We start from the raw sequence: 17,408 nt of genomic DNA, 5'->3' as shown, positions 1-17,408 counted from the left end.
AATCAACCAATCAGATCGTGCCATTGTTAGTGACAGCACAGTGTTAAAGGAGACGACAAACAGGCTGAAGCATTATCATTAAGCCCAGTTTAACAATAGTGCTAAATGTTAAAAATACACAGGAAGTGGAGTAGGATTGGCTTGGGAAGCCAGTAATATACCTAATTTTGAGTACAAGCTGTGCGGCAAGAGTTCTCCGAATCCTCGTGGCTCTGGAAAATTCCGGTCTGTCTTTTTGCGATCGAGACGCCCCGCTGCGGCCATTTGTGAAATTTGCTTAGACAAAGTGGGCATTATGGTGGTCGAGAAAATACGAGAAAGCGAGGCAGACGGAGGGAAAGAGGGAGGGTGAGGAGGAGTAGAAGAGATGTAGCTAAAAACAAGAAGCTTGACATTGCTGAAGAGTTTGTGGCATCGATTTTTTTACACTTCTGTTCCTAGTTTGAACAGGCAGAGAGCTGAGGGATATTAGAAAGGAAGCTTGCATTTCTGTGAAGTTCATATGTAATAATGTTTATTCATATCATATTCTATACTATATAATGTTGATATCATATTCTATACTATAGTGTTGGTTTTCCATGAAGCTCACCTGTAATGTCATTCAAGCTTTCTTGCACAAAATTAAACATTATTTTGTTTAAGACAGTAGACTCTCTGTAACCTTTAGAATTAAACAAGGTTGTAACCAATGGACATTTCTACAAAAAAGGTAACAAAATAGCACCCATATGTATTTACACATAGATAAGCATTTCAGGAGTAAAAATGTTACCAAAATGTGGGACATGTTTGAATAATGTGGGTGGACAAATGATTGAAAATTTGATATAATTCAGTATTTAAACAAATCGATTATTAATAATTGTGAAAGGGGTGATATAATGCCCCTTTTTACAATAAGTGAAATAAGTCTCTGTTGTCCGCAGAGTGTGTATGTGAAGTTTTAGCTCAAAATACCCCACATATTATTTTTTTTACAGCATGTTAAAATGGTCCCTTTTTGAGGGTTAGTAAAAACATGTTTCGTGTGTCCCTTTAAATGCAAATGAGCTGCTGCTCCCGGTACAGAGGGCGGAGCTTCAAGTGCTCGTTTGTGTTAGCAGCTCCGATTACTCACGCAGACAAGCATTACAATGTCAGAAACTGTTCTGCCTTTTATGTTTAAACTGGAGTCGGACAATGATGGAGAGACTCAATAATAAGTGACGAAATGTAGAAAGCAACAGGACGTTTTCCGAATGGTTAGTTGATGAATTTGTGTTGCTGATGTGAAGTTAACTATCTTCAAGTCTTTGATTAGCATATTCTGTCATGATGATCTATAAATCCCGCTCGTGTGGGAACTGTTGTAAGATGCCTACAGAGCGACATGCTATTGCATTTGTGTTACGTACGGTATTGCATGTGAAAAGACGGATGCAACATTTTTTTTATATAAAACATACAAATAACATACACTACACAAATAATTTCCGTTGATTTTATTAATTTATGTATTTAACAATTTATTCAGGAATTAAACAAATGACTCTCTTTGAGAAAATATCTGAATCATTCACTGAACATTAAGTTATTCAGAAATGAATCAAGTGACTCTTTATAAGCAAATGATTTAATCATTTACTCATCAATTTCTGTAAAAAAAAAAACAAATTACTCAAAATTAAATCATTACATAAACATTAAAATATTTAAACAAATCATTCAATAATTAAACTGTTAATAAAAAGATGAAAATCATTAAATTATTAAATCGCCAAACAAATAATATCTGAATCATTTACTCAACCGATTTGTTCAACACTGATTCATTCAGGAATGAAACAAGTGACTTTCTTAATGAGCAAATACTTAACTCAACTGATTTGTTAAAAACAAATTACTCAAAATGAAAATCGCTAAATAAATACTTAAATTAATAAGTTATAAATTTAGTTTTTTAAAAAAAATATATATATATATTTATAAAAATTATATTTAAATATAGTTCAATAAACTAAAGAAAACAAGTATTGATCATATTTAACTTTGGTAACAGGTTGAATGAGTCAATGGTTTGACTGACTGCAGTCTTTATTTAGGGTACAGTAGATATCGTATCTATTTCATCCAAGGAATAAACGTTAAGTCTGCTGTTTAAGGTCAAAACAGAGTATGTCAAGGACATTGAATATAATAAATGATTTCAAAACCATAAGAAAAACCTTGTTTATCATCATGTAGCTTCTAAAATAATTGTCTAATGTTCCTGTGTTGTGTGCTTTTCTGCAGTCAGCATCAAAAGAACGCTCCAGTGCTAGCGTTCACGAGGGTCTTGTACACTGAAGCCGCATGATTTCAGCTCTGCTGAGTTACTTAAGATCTGAGGTAAAAAGACATTTCACAGGCTGATCTGGACAGAGGTCCGGGTGCCGAGCACACGCACGTATCGCCCCCTCACCTCTGCGGCGACTGCCATTGGAGAGGGGGGTTGCCTTAGTAACAGCAATTTGGCAGGCTAGTCAGACACTGTGTGCCAGCCCACACAGTTCACTGACACTATGATTCCTGCTTTCAGGCAGACAGAGGCGTTCGTACGGAAAGAGGCCAGTAATGACCAACGATCTGCAGAGTCACAGGAATATAATATTCGTATTTGAGTTTGTTTTTGCTCACCAAGGACTTTACACTAATATATTAGAATATAATGTTTTGATAATTCTCTAAAGTAAAAATGAATGAATAATTTAAATAGTTTAAGTCAGTTTAAATCTTCATGTTGTTTCAAACCTGTTTAACTTTATAAAAGTAGATATTTAGCAGAATGTTAATGCTGCTCTTTTCCATACAATGCAAGGGAATTACATAACAATTGTGAGACTGGAGAAACTGGAAGAACTGGAAGATAGCGCAACTCTCTTAGAGAACAAAGGAAATACACATTTGAATTTCTCTCTTGTGCTATCATGCTGAGATCACCTGAAATTCACCCAAAAATATGGGTCAATGTGAATAATTATCGTACCGTATTACCCATGTTTGATATCATTTGAAAGGTCTTAATGCGACTGGTACAAAGGTCTCCTTCTCAAAGAAGTAAACCAAAAGGTAATAAGGTATTTAAGAGTTTAAAGATAATTTGGACACATAGGAGGGTGTGTCTTCCAGGAAATGGTCTCCAGCTCTCAGAAGGTGTCAACTCAAATTTCCATTATTAGCAAATGGTTCCATGTAAATCAACTTCTGCCCCCAGTAAGTCTGGGGCGGTGATTAATGTAAATTCCCACTGTGAACTCATGTTTACATTTGAAAAGAGATTTCTGCCTTGGTCTGTCTATATAATGAAATGCAACGAGAGGCTCGGGGCGATTCTGTAAACCAGACCAGCTCGTGATGCAAAGTGTAAAAAACGATTAGCATCATGTATTTTATAATGTCAAGGTATTGCATCTTCTCTCTTTATTTCAGAGCATTTGATGTTTGTATCTATTATCTTTGAACTGATTATGCAATTGGCGTGATACATTTACCTGACATAATAAATTGTAAACATTTGATTTTATTCTAATCGACTCTGACATTATTTTCAGTAAAGGGTTAAAAAGAATAGACAAACACTCGCTCACACTTAATGATACACATATATCATTAAAACCTTTTTCATTTGTGGAGTTAGATGAAATAACGAGTTAATACATATGAGAAAATGTATTTCATTTAATCAAATTACTTTGCCACGTGGAAAGACGGCAACCCGCAGAGACTTTCACCCGCTGATCGGATATGCCTCCTTTGGGCCGATCGAGTCGGCTTACACAATACAATTTTAGTTGTTGAATTTTAGTTACTTACAAAGCACTAAATGGTTTAGCTCCCCTGTACTTGAGCGAGCTCTGAACGCATTATAATCCTTCACGTCTATTGCGATCTCAAAATTCTGGCCAGTTGATAATACCTTGAATGTCAAAATCGACTGCTGGCGGTAGATCCTTTTCCTATTTAGCACCAACACTTTGGAACAATCTTCCTAACATTGTCCGGGAACCCGACACAGTCTGTCAGTTCAAATCTAGACTAAAAACACATCTCTTTAACCTGGCATACACATAGAACAGGAATTTCTATCATTCAAATAATGTAAAATTATTGTTAGGCTGCATAAATATAATACCTGATGTACTCGAATCATCACAAGAACAATGCCATCTACGCTAACATTAGTCTCTCTGTTTATCCCGAGGTTTACCGTAGATGGTGATGGTGGACCTGCGCCTATACACGACCACAACGCATGATGTAGACAGCTAAAAAAATTCAAAATAATCCACAATAAAAATGTCTACCACAGACTTTTTCTTCACGATTACATTGAAAAAAGCCATTATAAAACCCAATAGATAAATCTCGAGGGAACCAGTGGCGAATTAGTCTTCCGAGTTTTGACGTCATCCCTGCACCACTCTATTTGTTAGATATTTAGGCCACAAGTACAGATGTTGTTTAAACGTGCGTCAATGCCGTTTCTATGATTATTCAAAGTGACAAAAGTGTCACATCCAAAGGAGCACTTCACAAATGAGTGTCTTGACATTTAGAAACATTTTGCTGTCAGCAGGAACGCCAAATAAAATTACACATCTAACACAAAAGCTTATAAGATCAGTAGTGTTTCTTCAAGATTGTGCATTCCTCAACACTCGTCATGACGGAATGATCGTAATTCCAACAGTGGCACAGCGTCGTAATTATAGCTATTGGTATTTGTTGCATTATGTCAAGATTAAGCCAAATGCCCTGGAACATGGAATAAAAATGATATATTACTTACTATAAATATATTTATAATAATAAATCACTTGATTTTTGTGGATTGTATTTGTGATTTGTACCATGTAAATTGTGGCCAATCACGGTGTTAGAAATAGAAGAGGATAGTTTTCTAATTGGAAAGTGTACTAGGAGACATTGATTTTTGGAGAGATGTTGTTTTAATCCTGTGATGTATTAGCCTGGGAAAACCCAGACGAACTTCAGGCAAATTTAGATTTGCTCTGCAAGTTAGTCTGGCGAAGAGCCCATTCAAGCTCATTTCCAATCTTTCCAAATCGAGGCACCAATCACAAACGTTGAGGTGGGCTTTACAAGATGACGATCAATCTGATTGGTTTTAAGGTCTATGCGATTGCTTATTGAGGCATTTGAGCGACGTCCGTTGGTGCCGCCCCTTTGGAAATGAGCTGTGAATGAACCTATTTGTACTTAATACTTCTGTAAATGAATGCAGAAAGCTGGCACACAGTTGACAGCTGACCTCCTCAAGAAAGTTTTTGACGATGGAAATGCGGTGTGAGTTGTCTTTAACACACCGTCACATTCAGAGACACTCTGACCCCCACAGTTCAACTGTCTTTGCTGGAAACATGATGCAGAACGAGTCAATGTGTGAATCCCTGCAGAACACACCGCAGCACGATTTGCCTCAGGCTGTGTCACCACACATTTCACCTTCCCGGGGTCGTGACCCCTCAGCATCTGTACAAGTCACATTCAATATGTGTACCGTTCAACATCGGCTAATGTTTTAAGAAAAGTGTTGGAAGAAAAACAACTGGAGGTCGAGAGACTACTAAAGCTATTAGTAAACCACTAATAAACCAACCATGCTACGCTTACTACAAACATTTTTGAATAAAGCTACATCCACACCGCTAGGTGTCAGTATTAATCTAGGATGACTCTTACAATTTAAGAAGAAATAATGTCCTATTCTCTTGCACTGTAAGTGTCTTATCGAATCCCAGATTTCTGCTATATGTTCTAAAGAACTGGAATAAGTCAAACTATTTTTTGTGGCTATCAATATTACGCCATAAATAAATGCTAGAGAAATTATGTAAATATTGGTTCAAACAGATGAATTGTTTTGTCTGCAGCAAAATATTGCCCCCTTAGTTATTACCCATCAATAGTTTGTTTATTTTCGTTAGCAACTAGCAAAGTAGCTAAATCCTTGTACTTGACGTGTAGCTTGAAACATTTAACTTCAATAATGTTGCAAAACACAGAGCTGCCAACTCTCACGCTTTCGCCGTGTGACACACGACCTGTTTTCACACACACTCACGCCACACATCCATTTTCTCACACAGAGAAAAATCACGGACAAAGAGGACACTGACACCGACAGACAAGACAGAGAAGGTAGCTAGTATAAGTCAAGTCAAGTCAAGTCAAATATATTTATATAGCGCTTTTCACAATACAGATTGTATCAAAGCTGCTTCACAGTATCAATCAAAACAACTTAACAATGTTTGTTTATTACTGGAAAAAAAGACATCCAAGTTTGGTAGAGCTGATCAATGGTATGATTGGTTAATTAATTTGAATCTCCCCAACTGAGCAAGCCAAAGGCAACAGTGGCAAGGAACCGAAAAACTCCATCCAGTGACCTAATGGTGTCCTAACACCCCATCAAATGACCCAATGGGGAAAAAAAAAACCTTGGGAGAACCCAGGCTCAGTCGGGGGCCAGTTCTCCTCTGGGGTTTATGAACTAGAGGCCGAATTTACAGTAACTGTAAGATAAAACATGTATATGAATGCCTGGCTAAATAGATGCGTCTTCAGTCTAGTTTTAAACTGGGAGAGAGAGTCTGAGCTACGAACAATATCAGGAAGGCTATTCCAGAGCTTCGGAGATAAATGTGAAAATGCTCTGCCTCCTTTGGTGGATCTGGATATCCTAGGAATGACCAGAAGCCTCGAATCTAGTGATCTTAAAGAGCGCGATGGATTGTAAGGCGATAGAAGATCCGTTAAATAGACTGGAGCTAAACCATTTAGAGCTTTATAAGTCAAAAGCAATACCTTGTATTTAATACGGAACTTTATAGGTAACCAATGAAGTGATGATAAAATCGGTGTTATATGATCATATTTTCTTGATCTAGTAAGAACTCTAGCGGCTGCATTTTGGACTAACTGTAGCTTGTTTATTGAAGATGCAGGACAACCAGCTAATAAAGCATTACAGTAATCTACTCTCTAGGTCATGAATGCATGAACTAACTTTTCTGCATCAGAGACTGATAGCATATTACGTAGCTTAGCAATGTTTCTAAGGTGGAAAAAGTCTGTTTTTGTAACATATGAAATATGCTTTTCAAAAGACAGGTTGCGGTCTAGTATAACACCCAGGTCTTTTACTGTAGCGGATAAAGTAACAGGGCATCCTACTATGTTAAAGTCGTGCTGTGAAGGGTTTTGTGGACGGTTTTTAGAACCGATAAGTATTACCTCTGTCTTGTCTGGATTTAATAAAAGAAAATTACGCGTCATCCAATCTTTTATATCATTAACACAATCTGTCAATTTGGATAATTTAGCGTATTCATCTGGCCGTGATGAAATATATATTTGAGTGTCATCAGCATAACAATGGAAACTAATTCCATGTTTCCTTAGAATATTATCAAGTGGCAGCATATATATTGAGAATAATAAAGGGCCTAACACAGATCCCTGCGGCACTCCATAGTTTGCCGAAGTTATAATCGATTTTTCTCCATTTAAGTAGACGAAATGGTAGCGGTCAGATAAGTATGACCTGAACCAGCTTAATGCTTGTCCTTGAACACCAGTGTAATTTTGTAGTCGATCTAAGAGTATTGTGTGATCTATAGTATCGAACGCAGCACTAAGATCAAGTAAAACTAGTACTGAGATACAGCCTTGGTCCGAAGCTAAAAGTAAATCATTTGTGATTCTGACAAGCGCAGTTTCAGTGCTATGATGTGGCCTGAATCCAGACTGAAACTTTTCATAGATGTCGTTTTCTTGCAAGAAAGAGCCGAGTTGAGCGGACACAACTTTTTCTAATATTTTTGACATAAATGGAAGATTCGAAATGGGTCTGTAATTTGCTAGGTTATTTGGATCTAATTGTGGTTTCTTAATAAGAGGTTTTATTACTGCCAGCTTGAACGTTCTTGGAACATGACCTAAAGATAAAGATGAGTTAATAATATTGAGAAGAGGCTCTTCCACTATAGGTAACACTTCTTTCAGTAGTTCAGTGGGTATATGATCTAATAAACATGTTGTTGTTTTAGATGAAGTGATAAGTTTATTTAACTCTTTTTGTTCTATGGTTGTTAAGCATTGTAATTGTTCTTGCGGGGTGATAATTGCGGCTGAATTATAAGGCGCGAGCAGAGATCGAACGTTTACGATTTTGAATCTGATGCTTTCAATTTTCTCGGTGAAAAAGTTCATGAAATCATTACTACTAAACTGTAACGAGGTATTTTGTTCAGACGACGTCTGATTATTTGTTAGTCTAGCCACGGTATTAAATAAAAACCTTGGATTATTTCGGTTGTTTTCTATTAATTTGCTGAGGTGCTCCGCCCTGGCCGTTTTAAGGGCCTTTTTATAACGTGACATACTGTCTTTCCACGCGATTCTAAAGACCTCTAAATTAGTTTTTTTTCCATTTACGCTCTAAATTACGGGTTTCTCTCTTTAAAACATACGTAGTATTATTGTACCATGGTGCTATACTTTTTTCTCTGACCTTTTTTAATCTAATGGGTGCAACAATATCCAATGTTCTAGAGAGAATGGAGCTCATAGTGCTAGTTAGTTCGTCTAGTTCATCTGTTTGTTTGGGTTCAGGCAGCAGCTGGGACAGATCAGATAAGCTATTTGAGAAATGATCTATGGTGGATGGACGAATTGTTCTACCTGGTCGATAACGTGGCGCAGCATGAGATATTATAGCAGTGCGTAATATGCAAGTTACCAAGTAGTGGTCAGTGACATCATCACTTTGCGGTACAATATCTATATCGGTTTGATCGGTTCCATATGATATAATTAAATCGAGTGTATGATTAAGACGATGAGTTGGTCCGGTGACGTTTTGCTTGACCCCGAAGGAGTTTAATAGATCTGTAAACGCAACCCCTAACGCATCATTTAAATTATCTACGTGTATGTTAAAATCTCCAACAATTAATGCTTTATCGTCGTTGACCAAAATATCTGATAGAAAGTCAGCAAACTCTTTTAGGAAATTGGCGTAAGGCCCTGGAGGTCTATATACGGTAGCCAATGCTAGAGATAATGTGTTTTTTTTTCTTACATCTAAGAGCGTAACATTTAGCACAAGCACTTCAAACGAATTAAACCTATGACGAGTTTTCTGAGTAACATTAAGGGTATCTCTGTAAATTGTTGCAACACCGCCGCCACGACCGATCAGACGGGGCTCATGCTTATAACAGTATCCTGGCGGAGTAGACTCATTTAGACCGAAATAATCATTTGGTTTAAGCCAGGTTTCAGTAAGGCACAGAACATCGAAATTATTATCTGTGACCATTTCATTTACAATAACCGCCTTAGGTGTGAGCGATCTAATGTTTAGGAGACCTAGCTTTAGAAATTGTTTTTGTTCACTACTAGCGAGATTTTTTGTTTTAATAACAATTAGATTTTTTCTAGATCCCGCAGTAGATTTATTATTTGATCTTAGTAAACGAGGAATAGACACAGTTTCTATGCAATGTTCTACACTAGTATTAATATCAATTAAATTGGTGCAGTAGAGACTGTGATTTGGATTTTTGGTTACTAGTCAAAGGGTATTTAACATCTTGGAGATGTTATCCGACAGAAGATCTGCCCCGATTCTACTTGGGTGTAAGCCATCAGCGCGGAAGAGCCTTGGTCGCTCCCAAAACAGATTCCAATTATTTACAAAAATCAGTTTCTGCTCATTGCACCATGACAATAACCATTCATTTAGCGCGAATAATCTACTGAACTTTTCATGCCCTCGTCGGTACGTAGGAAGCGGTCCAGACACAATAATCGATGTTTCAGGCGATGTGCTGCGTACCGCGAAGTCTTTCTTCAGAACCTCCGTCTGTCGCAGCCTAATGTCGTTAGCTCCCACGTGCAGCACAACAGCTCCGACGCGCTCGTCACCGTTCAAGATCTCAGTTACCTGCGCAGTGATATCGAGAACACGAGCACCAGGAAAGCAGTGACTGTGCACCTTACTTTCACCTAATGTAGCGTGGACGTGTCGGACGGTGGAATAGCCGATGATCACAGCATCGCGTTCCGTTTCACGAAGAGGGGAGAATCGGTTCTGAGTGGAGATCTCGAAAACCGGGAGGGGGCGAAAAGATTCTTGTCCTGGCTCGCGGCTTCCGCGGAACCGCCCAGGCTTCGTGGTGGTGTGTTGGAGCCGGAGTGAATGAAACCATGGCTGATCGTGACCTGGACGCTCGGGACCAATGCTGAGAAACGCACGGAGTAGACGAGGGCAGCGTCAGCGGGTTACTAACGTTAATCACTGATCCGTGTGCATCAGCGCGTGATGTTTCAAGAGCTAAACGCCGGTCTCTCAGCTCAGCTTGTCTCTCTAGAAGGTCACGGATCTGCTTTTCTACAGCTTCTAATTCAGACTGCACCGCGAGCAATTCAGATTTGTACTCATCGGCACCAAAAGGTAGATAACATACACCTGATATATTCGCCATTTTAACAGATGGACAGTAAGTTAGCAATGATGCAACCAGTGATGCTATTAATATTTATACTAATTTATGACTCAAGTCTTGGGAAAAAAACGTCTTTTTAGTGGTATGGGTGTAATGTAGACGCACGATAGACGGGAAAACAAACAAACTCACAGCAGGCAACGAGGCTGACAAAAGCAGTCGATCGCAGGGCGAGCAGCAGTGAAGCAGTGTCTTGCTCTACGACCAACAACCAATGTTCAAACCGTATTTGCGGTTCCAGCCGTATAATGGCCAACAGTCCGAGTTGTAACAGTGACGCACGATAGACGGGAAAACAAACAGACTCACACCAGGCAACGAGGCTGACAAAAGCAGTCGATCGCAGGGCGAGCAGCAGTGAAGTAGTGTCTTGCTCTACGACCAACAATCAATGTTCAAACCGTATTTGCGGTTCCAGCCGTATAATGGCCAACAGTCCGAGTTGTAATTATGAGTTAAATGATGGTTCAGAACAGAATAAAGAGAGAAATACGGAAAAACAGAAGGAAATACGAAGCTAATACGAGGCTTAGACAGCCACGAGGCAAACAAACTCACAGCTCACAGCAGGCAGCGAGGCGGACAAAAGCAATCAAGCAATCGAGCAATATAACTCAAAATATATTTGGCTACTAGCTAACGTTAAGCAATAGCCCAAATGGCCTAAGTGTCAGTGGTTGTTCAGAGACAGTTAAAATATAAATCTTGATGAATCATGTACAATAAGACACAGAAAGTGCAATAATTAAAACTAAATAGGGTCCATTTTGATTTCATGTTGACTTTCTTTGCAAACAGTGCCGAGAAAACATGCTAACCACTGAAAATCATGTGCAAATGAATCATGGACAAAATAAAAAACACAAAAAAGACAAAACAAAAACCAAACCAAACCAAACTGTACCAAACCAAAGACAAAAAACTAGACAAGACAACACAGAGACAAAACAAAAACTGGACCAAAAAAAAGACAAAACAAAACCAAAGACAAAACAAAAAGGCAAAAGGAAAAACAAAACTAAGACTAAACAAAAAGGACAAAAAAAATCAAGGCAAGACAAAACAAAACAAAATAAAATTAAGACAAAACAAACAAAAAACAAGGCAAGACAAAAACAAAGACAAAACTACATCAAAAGACAAGAAAAACAAAAACAAAGACCAAAACCAGGCAACCCCCCCCCCCCCAAAAAAAAAACAAAGACAAAACTAAAAAAACAAAACAAGTCAAGTCGAAACAAAACCAAAACCAAAAGGATTTTCGCTGTCTGTCTAAACAATGCCCAAAATCAAATACTGCCCTATAAACATGACAATTCTACAGCTGTCTTTCTCTGTGAGCAGCAGCAATACCACATGCTAACCATTGAAAACCCAGTTCAAATGAAACATGGCCGTTCTGAAAAAGGACCAGGTCTAGACGGAAGGTGAGAGGATGAAAAGGTTTTCTAGCGTGTGGACCGTGGTGTGTGTGTGTGTGTGTGTGTGTGTGTGTGCGTGTCTGAATGTGTGTGTGTGTGTGTGTGTGTGTGTGTGTGTGTGTGTGTGTGTGTGTGTGTGTGTGTGTGTGTGCGCGTGTCTGTATGTGTGTGTGTGTGTGTGTGTGTGTGTGTGTGTGTGTGCGCGTGTCTGTATGTGTGTGTGTGTGTGTGTGTGTGTGTGTGTGTGTGTGTGTGTGTATGTGTGTGTGTGTGTGTTGGGCATGAGTGACAGTTAACCAGGATGAAGTGACAGCGTGACATGAATGAAATAAAAAAAAAAAGCTTTCACATGTGTGCTGCTACATCTTTGTTGGTTCATCCTGCAGGCGATCTCGCAAATGTGGGGCTACAACAAACAGGTTTTGACATGAACAAAATAACTGTGTACAAGAAGCACAGCTGAAGCATTAAAGAGGCATGTTACATGTGAATGGGTGCATCAATAACATGCATTTTATGGAATATTTAAAAGTCACCACAACAACAAAAAAAACATTTGATTTTGGGATTTGTTCAGACAGACAGCAAAAAATTAAATTATTGCCCCCCCCCCACCAGCAGAATATTTTCAGTTTTCTTTTGAAAGTCCAGGAGAAATGTGATTTTAAGGGGCTTTTTCATGACAATTCTCAAATTGTGCTCTGTTTAATCTCACTGCTCTCTATGAGAAACAAATGAGATTCCTTCTTTCTGATTTTCTCCTTTTTCTTTCCGGTGGGATGATCTGCCAGTACAGTTGGGTTAATGACACATGGAAGTAGAAACACACTGACAGCTGCATCCTTCTGCATGAGTAAAGATCATTTACCGTAAAGATGACAGCCTGACCGAACGCTTAAGCGACTGCGAGAGAACAGCGATTTAAAGCATGATGCATTGTAGAACGAGAAAAGCAGCGATGTTCTATTCTTGTCGACAAAATGATTATTTTAAATCAGACTCATATTAGTAGTGAATAATACAGAGACAATTGTGTGTTATATATAACAGATAGACAGATTTGAATGTAGCTGACCAAATATTTCTGGAAAGTTTTGATATTTTAATGAGCGATGCACAGTACAGCCCATTTCATGAAACTTCTGAGAAACTGAAGCACTTTCCCATAATCTGAGGATAGCAATGTCATGAAAGTTGGTATACTTATAATCGCAGTTGGTCATTTTAGCTCGGAGCCTCAAATATATGCATGACTAAGCCTTAAAACACATAAAATATGCACATATTTGGCTCAGGTCACCCGTACGGTATGTTCTGTGACAGGCTTGAGAGGAAACCGACGCTTTGAGGATTTACACAAAACTTCACTGTCACTCTGCACTATCCAGTAAGGAACCTCATCACAATCCCACAGATTTGTGTCCGTATGCCAAGGGTGCGGATCCATCACAAGTCTTTCTGTGACCGTCTCCTGACCCAGTGTTGCATTTTAAAAGCGGTTGCCCATAGGGAAACCTGTCAGTCAATATAAAGGCAAACTCAGCATGCTCCATCAGTTTCACACAGAAATACTGAACACAACTGAAAAATCTAGGATGGATGGATGGATGGATGGATGGATGGATGGATGGATGGATGGATGGATGGATGGATGGATGGATGGATGGATGGATGGATGGATGGATGGATGGATGGATGGATGGATGGATGGATGGATGGATGGATGGATGGTCAGTTAAAATCCAGCCAAAACTATCAGCTAATATTAACATACTGCTAATAACATTATGATAACAACATCATAACAACATATGAAGATGATGAATCTGCCAGACCAGAAACAGCAAATGCAGAACACACTGTTGAATAATAAGTCAAACACATTTATGGCCTGCGTTGGCTTCTGATAAGAGTGCTGGCTTTGGTCGGAGTCCCAGATACACTGAGATCTTAATTGAGACAGTTTCTGTTACAAGCCATTACAACAACTGTTTCCACGTGACTGTCTGCGTGCCGTCGTGCACGTTTCTAAACATGAATCTGAGCGCTATCTGCTGAACCACAGCCTCGTTACGCAATACAAATCAGTGTGAATTAGTCATCCTTGATTCAGCTGGCCACCGAATGAGCGTTTATTTTTTGAGCCGCATTACGAGGCTGTCAGAATCCTAGAAGCCGCATTACAAGCTTTCATGTCTTTCAATTGGTGAAATGATTGAGTACAAAAAGGTGTTTGAGGAACCATGTTGCGGTTTAAAAATAGGCCTCAGAGATAAATGCAAAAATAAGCTATTTTCTCTGCTGTGACGGGTCCTCCTAAATGGCAAAAACAGTTTTAATCCGTATATTAAAAAAGAAAAGACATTAAAACTTTCAGACTTTACAGTATTTTAAATATCATTTATTGTTCTTACTTCATTGGCAAATTGTTTTATTATTGTTCCAAGCTTAATTAAGACACGATAGACCAAAACAATTATATATTAAAATGGCATGAAAAATAAGGCATCATATCAGTGGCGTAACTTTTGTTTTAAAAAGTGGGGGGGGGGGGGGGGGGGGGGGGGTGTTATTTGAGTGTTAATAAGTGGATAATGAACATGTGTGCAAAAATGCTGTGTCATCCTTTTTGTGCTGAGCAGTAGATGTAATCAAAATGGCAGTTAGCAATGACGAATGACACGAATATACGCTGTTAAAATCTCGGTGGTTACGTCATGTCTGACATCCCAAAGAGAGAGAGAGAGAGAGAGAGAGAGAGAGAGAGAGAGAGAGAGAGAGAGAGAGAGAGAGTCCCATTGTCATGTCGTACACTAATGCTTGGTAATCCTCAATACAGGCTTACATAAAGGGCTCTGTCAGATCTCATAGTCTCTGTGTGTGTGTGTGTGTGTGTGTGTGTGTGTGTGTGTGTGTGTGTGTGTGTGTGTGTGTGTGTGTGTGTGTGTGTGTGTGTGTGTGTGTGTGTGTGTGTGTGTGTGAGGAGACCAGCGCGTTCAAAGCCTCTCCTGCCTGAGAATTACTCAAATCATTGCTCATGGCACTTAAAAGTGCTCTTTGATATTCATCAATTAATCCAAGATAACAACATTCACAACAGCTTCTCTTTTTGCTTTTCGGAAGGAAAAACAGACTATAAAACCTTCTTCTATAGGAAGATTCATAAATGTTAGAAGCTTCTCAAACACTGCAATCACAATATTGTACAAAACACACCCAAACTACATGGAGCAGTTCCAGCATTGCAAGTACTGTAATCCATGTCTCCAGTATTGTGTGTTTTTGTGACGGTTCGGGACTTACCACATACAGCTGTTTCCACAGGACAGACCACTCCTGCAGTGTAGAGGTGACCTCTGTAATGATGGGGTCCTCCAGGGGGACCACGGTCTCATACTGCCTGCACACAAACAGAGAGATTCACCGGAGGTTAACAAGTGTATATGTACTCAATTAGGAGTCGACCAATATGTGATTTTCAGGGCCGATGCCGATACCGATTATTACAGATCAAGTAGACCGATAACCGATATTTTAAAACCGATATATAGCCTATGTCTGGTGTAAAAATGTAAGTTAATGTCAAAATTAAGAATAACAAAGAGTTTTGACAAATACTTTCTTTAAATTATTTTAAACATATCTTTAAATCTGAGAACTGTTAATAATAACATTATTATTATTATTAATAATAATAATAATAATAATAATAAAAAATGTGCAGGGAGCACCCAGCAGCATTCTGTAAAACTTTAAGACTCTATTTTGATGGTTAAATTAAATTTTAGTAATCAAAAAGCATTTCTTATTAATTGAAATCATCAAACTCATTCAATTTATTTACAGATTAACAAAAAATTACATGTTTAGGGCCCTATGAAAAAACAAACTTTTATTTTGACGGGTTGCCGTGGAGATCTTTGAGTTTTTGTGTGTTTATGATATGACGATAACTTTTCTCAGTTGAAGCTTTAAAAAGCTCATTAAGTGACTAAACGGCTCTACAGGGGATGATGTTTATGCAATCATGTCCTCATATAATGATGCGGCTGAGGCTGAAAAAAGCGTATTTAACATTCATTTAGAGACACGCAGGATTCATATTTAAATAGTCTTTTTGCGTTTTGAAATTCGATTTGATTTGTACTGACCTGCTTTTTATTAATTCATCAAGAAGTTGACAAATTCCGTGACATTTCGCTTTATACAGTAAATTCTGTTTTTATGACTGGATTCCACGATTCGTTCCGTGTTTTCTACATCGCGGACATCACAGGACCCTATTATATTGAGGTGTTTTGCAACTTCAGTGTAGTAATTTATTGCTACTTCAGCAATGTCTGCTGCTGCCTTAACTTTGAGAGACAAGACAACTGATGTGTGATCAGTGCAGCAGCTCCAGTCAGCAGGTGCTGTCGGTGTGAGTGCTAAACTTTCAGTGCCTTCAGCTCTCCGCATTGATTGGCCGGACTCGTGACTCCCAACAAATCTGATGTGCGGGACATTGCATTGGTCTAGTCTACAGAGTGGTGAGTTCCGACAGAGGTGGCTGCGTCAGAGCCATATATAGCGCATTTCAAAATTATCTTATTTTATCGGCAAATCGGTTTTGAAAATGGCAGATACCTATAACCATAAAAATGCTCAATATCGGCACCGATAATCGGCCAGGCCGATAATCGGTCGACCCCTATACTCAATATATTTGTGATGAGTAATGGAATTACTCGTTACATTTGGCAGGGCTAACTTTTTCTGGTGCTGTTTATTTCTGCTATAACAAAAGTGAGGTCGCCATCTACAGGTCATTGAAGGTACTGTATCTTGTTTGTTTTGCCCATACCTAGTTTTAATATTTTATTTAATTTTATTTTACAGTAAACCAATGCAGAAAACACAAACATTGACCAGAGGTTAGTGTGTAAAAAAAGTTAGTAGTAATGTATGGTTACAATATTTAAATAAAAAATAATAAAAATAGCTATAAATAGCACTTTTTTATGTATAAATAATATTTATTTATTTGTTTATGTTCTATTTTACAAATAAAACGTCTCGGGTTACGGCTGTAACCCCTGTTCCCTGAGAAGGGAACGAGACACTGCGTCGATGACGACACTTTGGGGAATGCCCCCAGACGAATTCATGCGTCTGAAGCATGAATGAAACTATTCCAATCCTGATTGGCGTTGCGTCATGACGTAACGTGACGGCATACACGGAAGCTACAAAGGGACGCCGCACACAACAGAGTTAGCTTCTGCGATGAAGCAAGTCGCTCCCAGGCAGGGGAAGGCGTGGCGAAGAGACGCAATGTCTCGTTCCCTTCTCAGGGAACAGGGGTTACAGCCGTAACCCGATACGTTCCCTTGCGTCGATGACGACACTTTGGGGAATGAGTACCCACTATGCCACAATGAGCCCTGCC

General features: G+C 38.8%; 1 protein-coding gene across 17 annotated transcripts in view; it reads right to left on the bottom strand.

Annotated features, from left to right (window-relative positions):
• Positions 1-17,408, bottom strand: part of dock3 (dedicator of cytokinesis 3) — a 205,597-nt gene that overhangs the window by 103,207 nt on the left and 84,982 nt on the right. For all 17 annotated transcript variants that reach the window (XR_013203395.1, XR_013203394.1, XM_077226928.1 and 14 more), the window contains one exon: positions 15,284-15,380. Coding sequence is in view for 15 of the 17 variants with exons in the window: in XM_077226928.1 (XP_077083043.1) it covers positions 15,284-15,380 (97 nt within the window). In the remaining 2 variants the exon portion in view is untranslated. The remainder of the gene's footprint in view (positions 1-15,283; positions 15,381-17,408) is intronic.

This window comes from Siphateles boraxobius, unplaced genomic scaffold, assembly GCF_051911475.1.
Source record: "Siphateles boraxobius isolate OS27281-9 unplaced genomic scaffold, OSU_SipBor_1 13, whole genome shotgun sequence".
Taxonomy (NCBI): domain Eukaryota; kingdom Metazoa; phylum Chordata; class Actinopteri; order Cypriniformes; family Leuciscidae; genus Siphateles; species Siphateles boraxobius.
The sequence above is the reverse complement of the archived record's forward strand: the minus strand, read 5'-3'. Positions and strand labels throughout refer to the sequence as shown.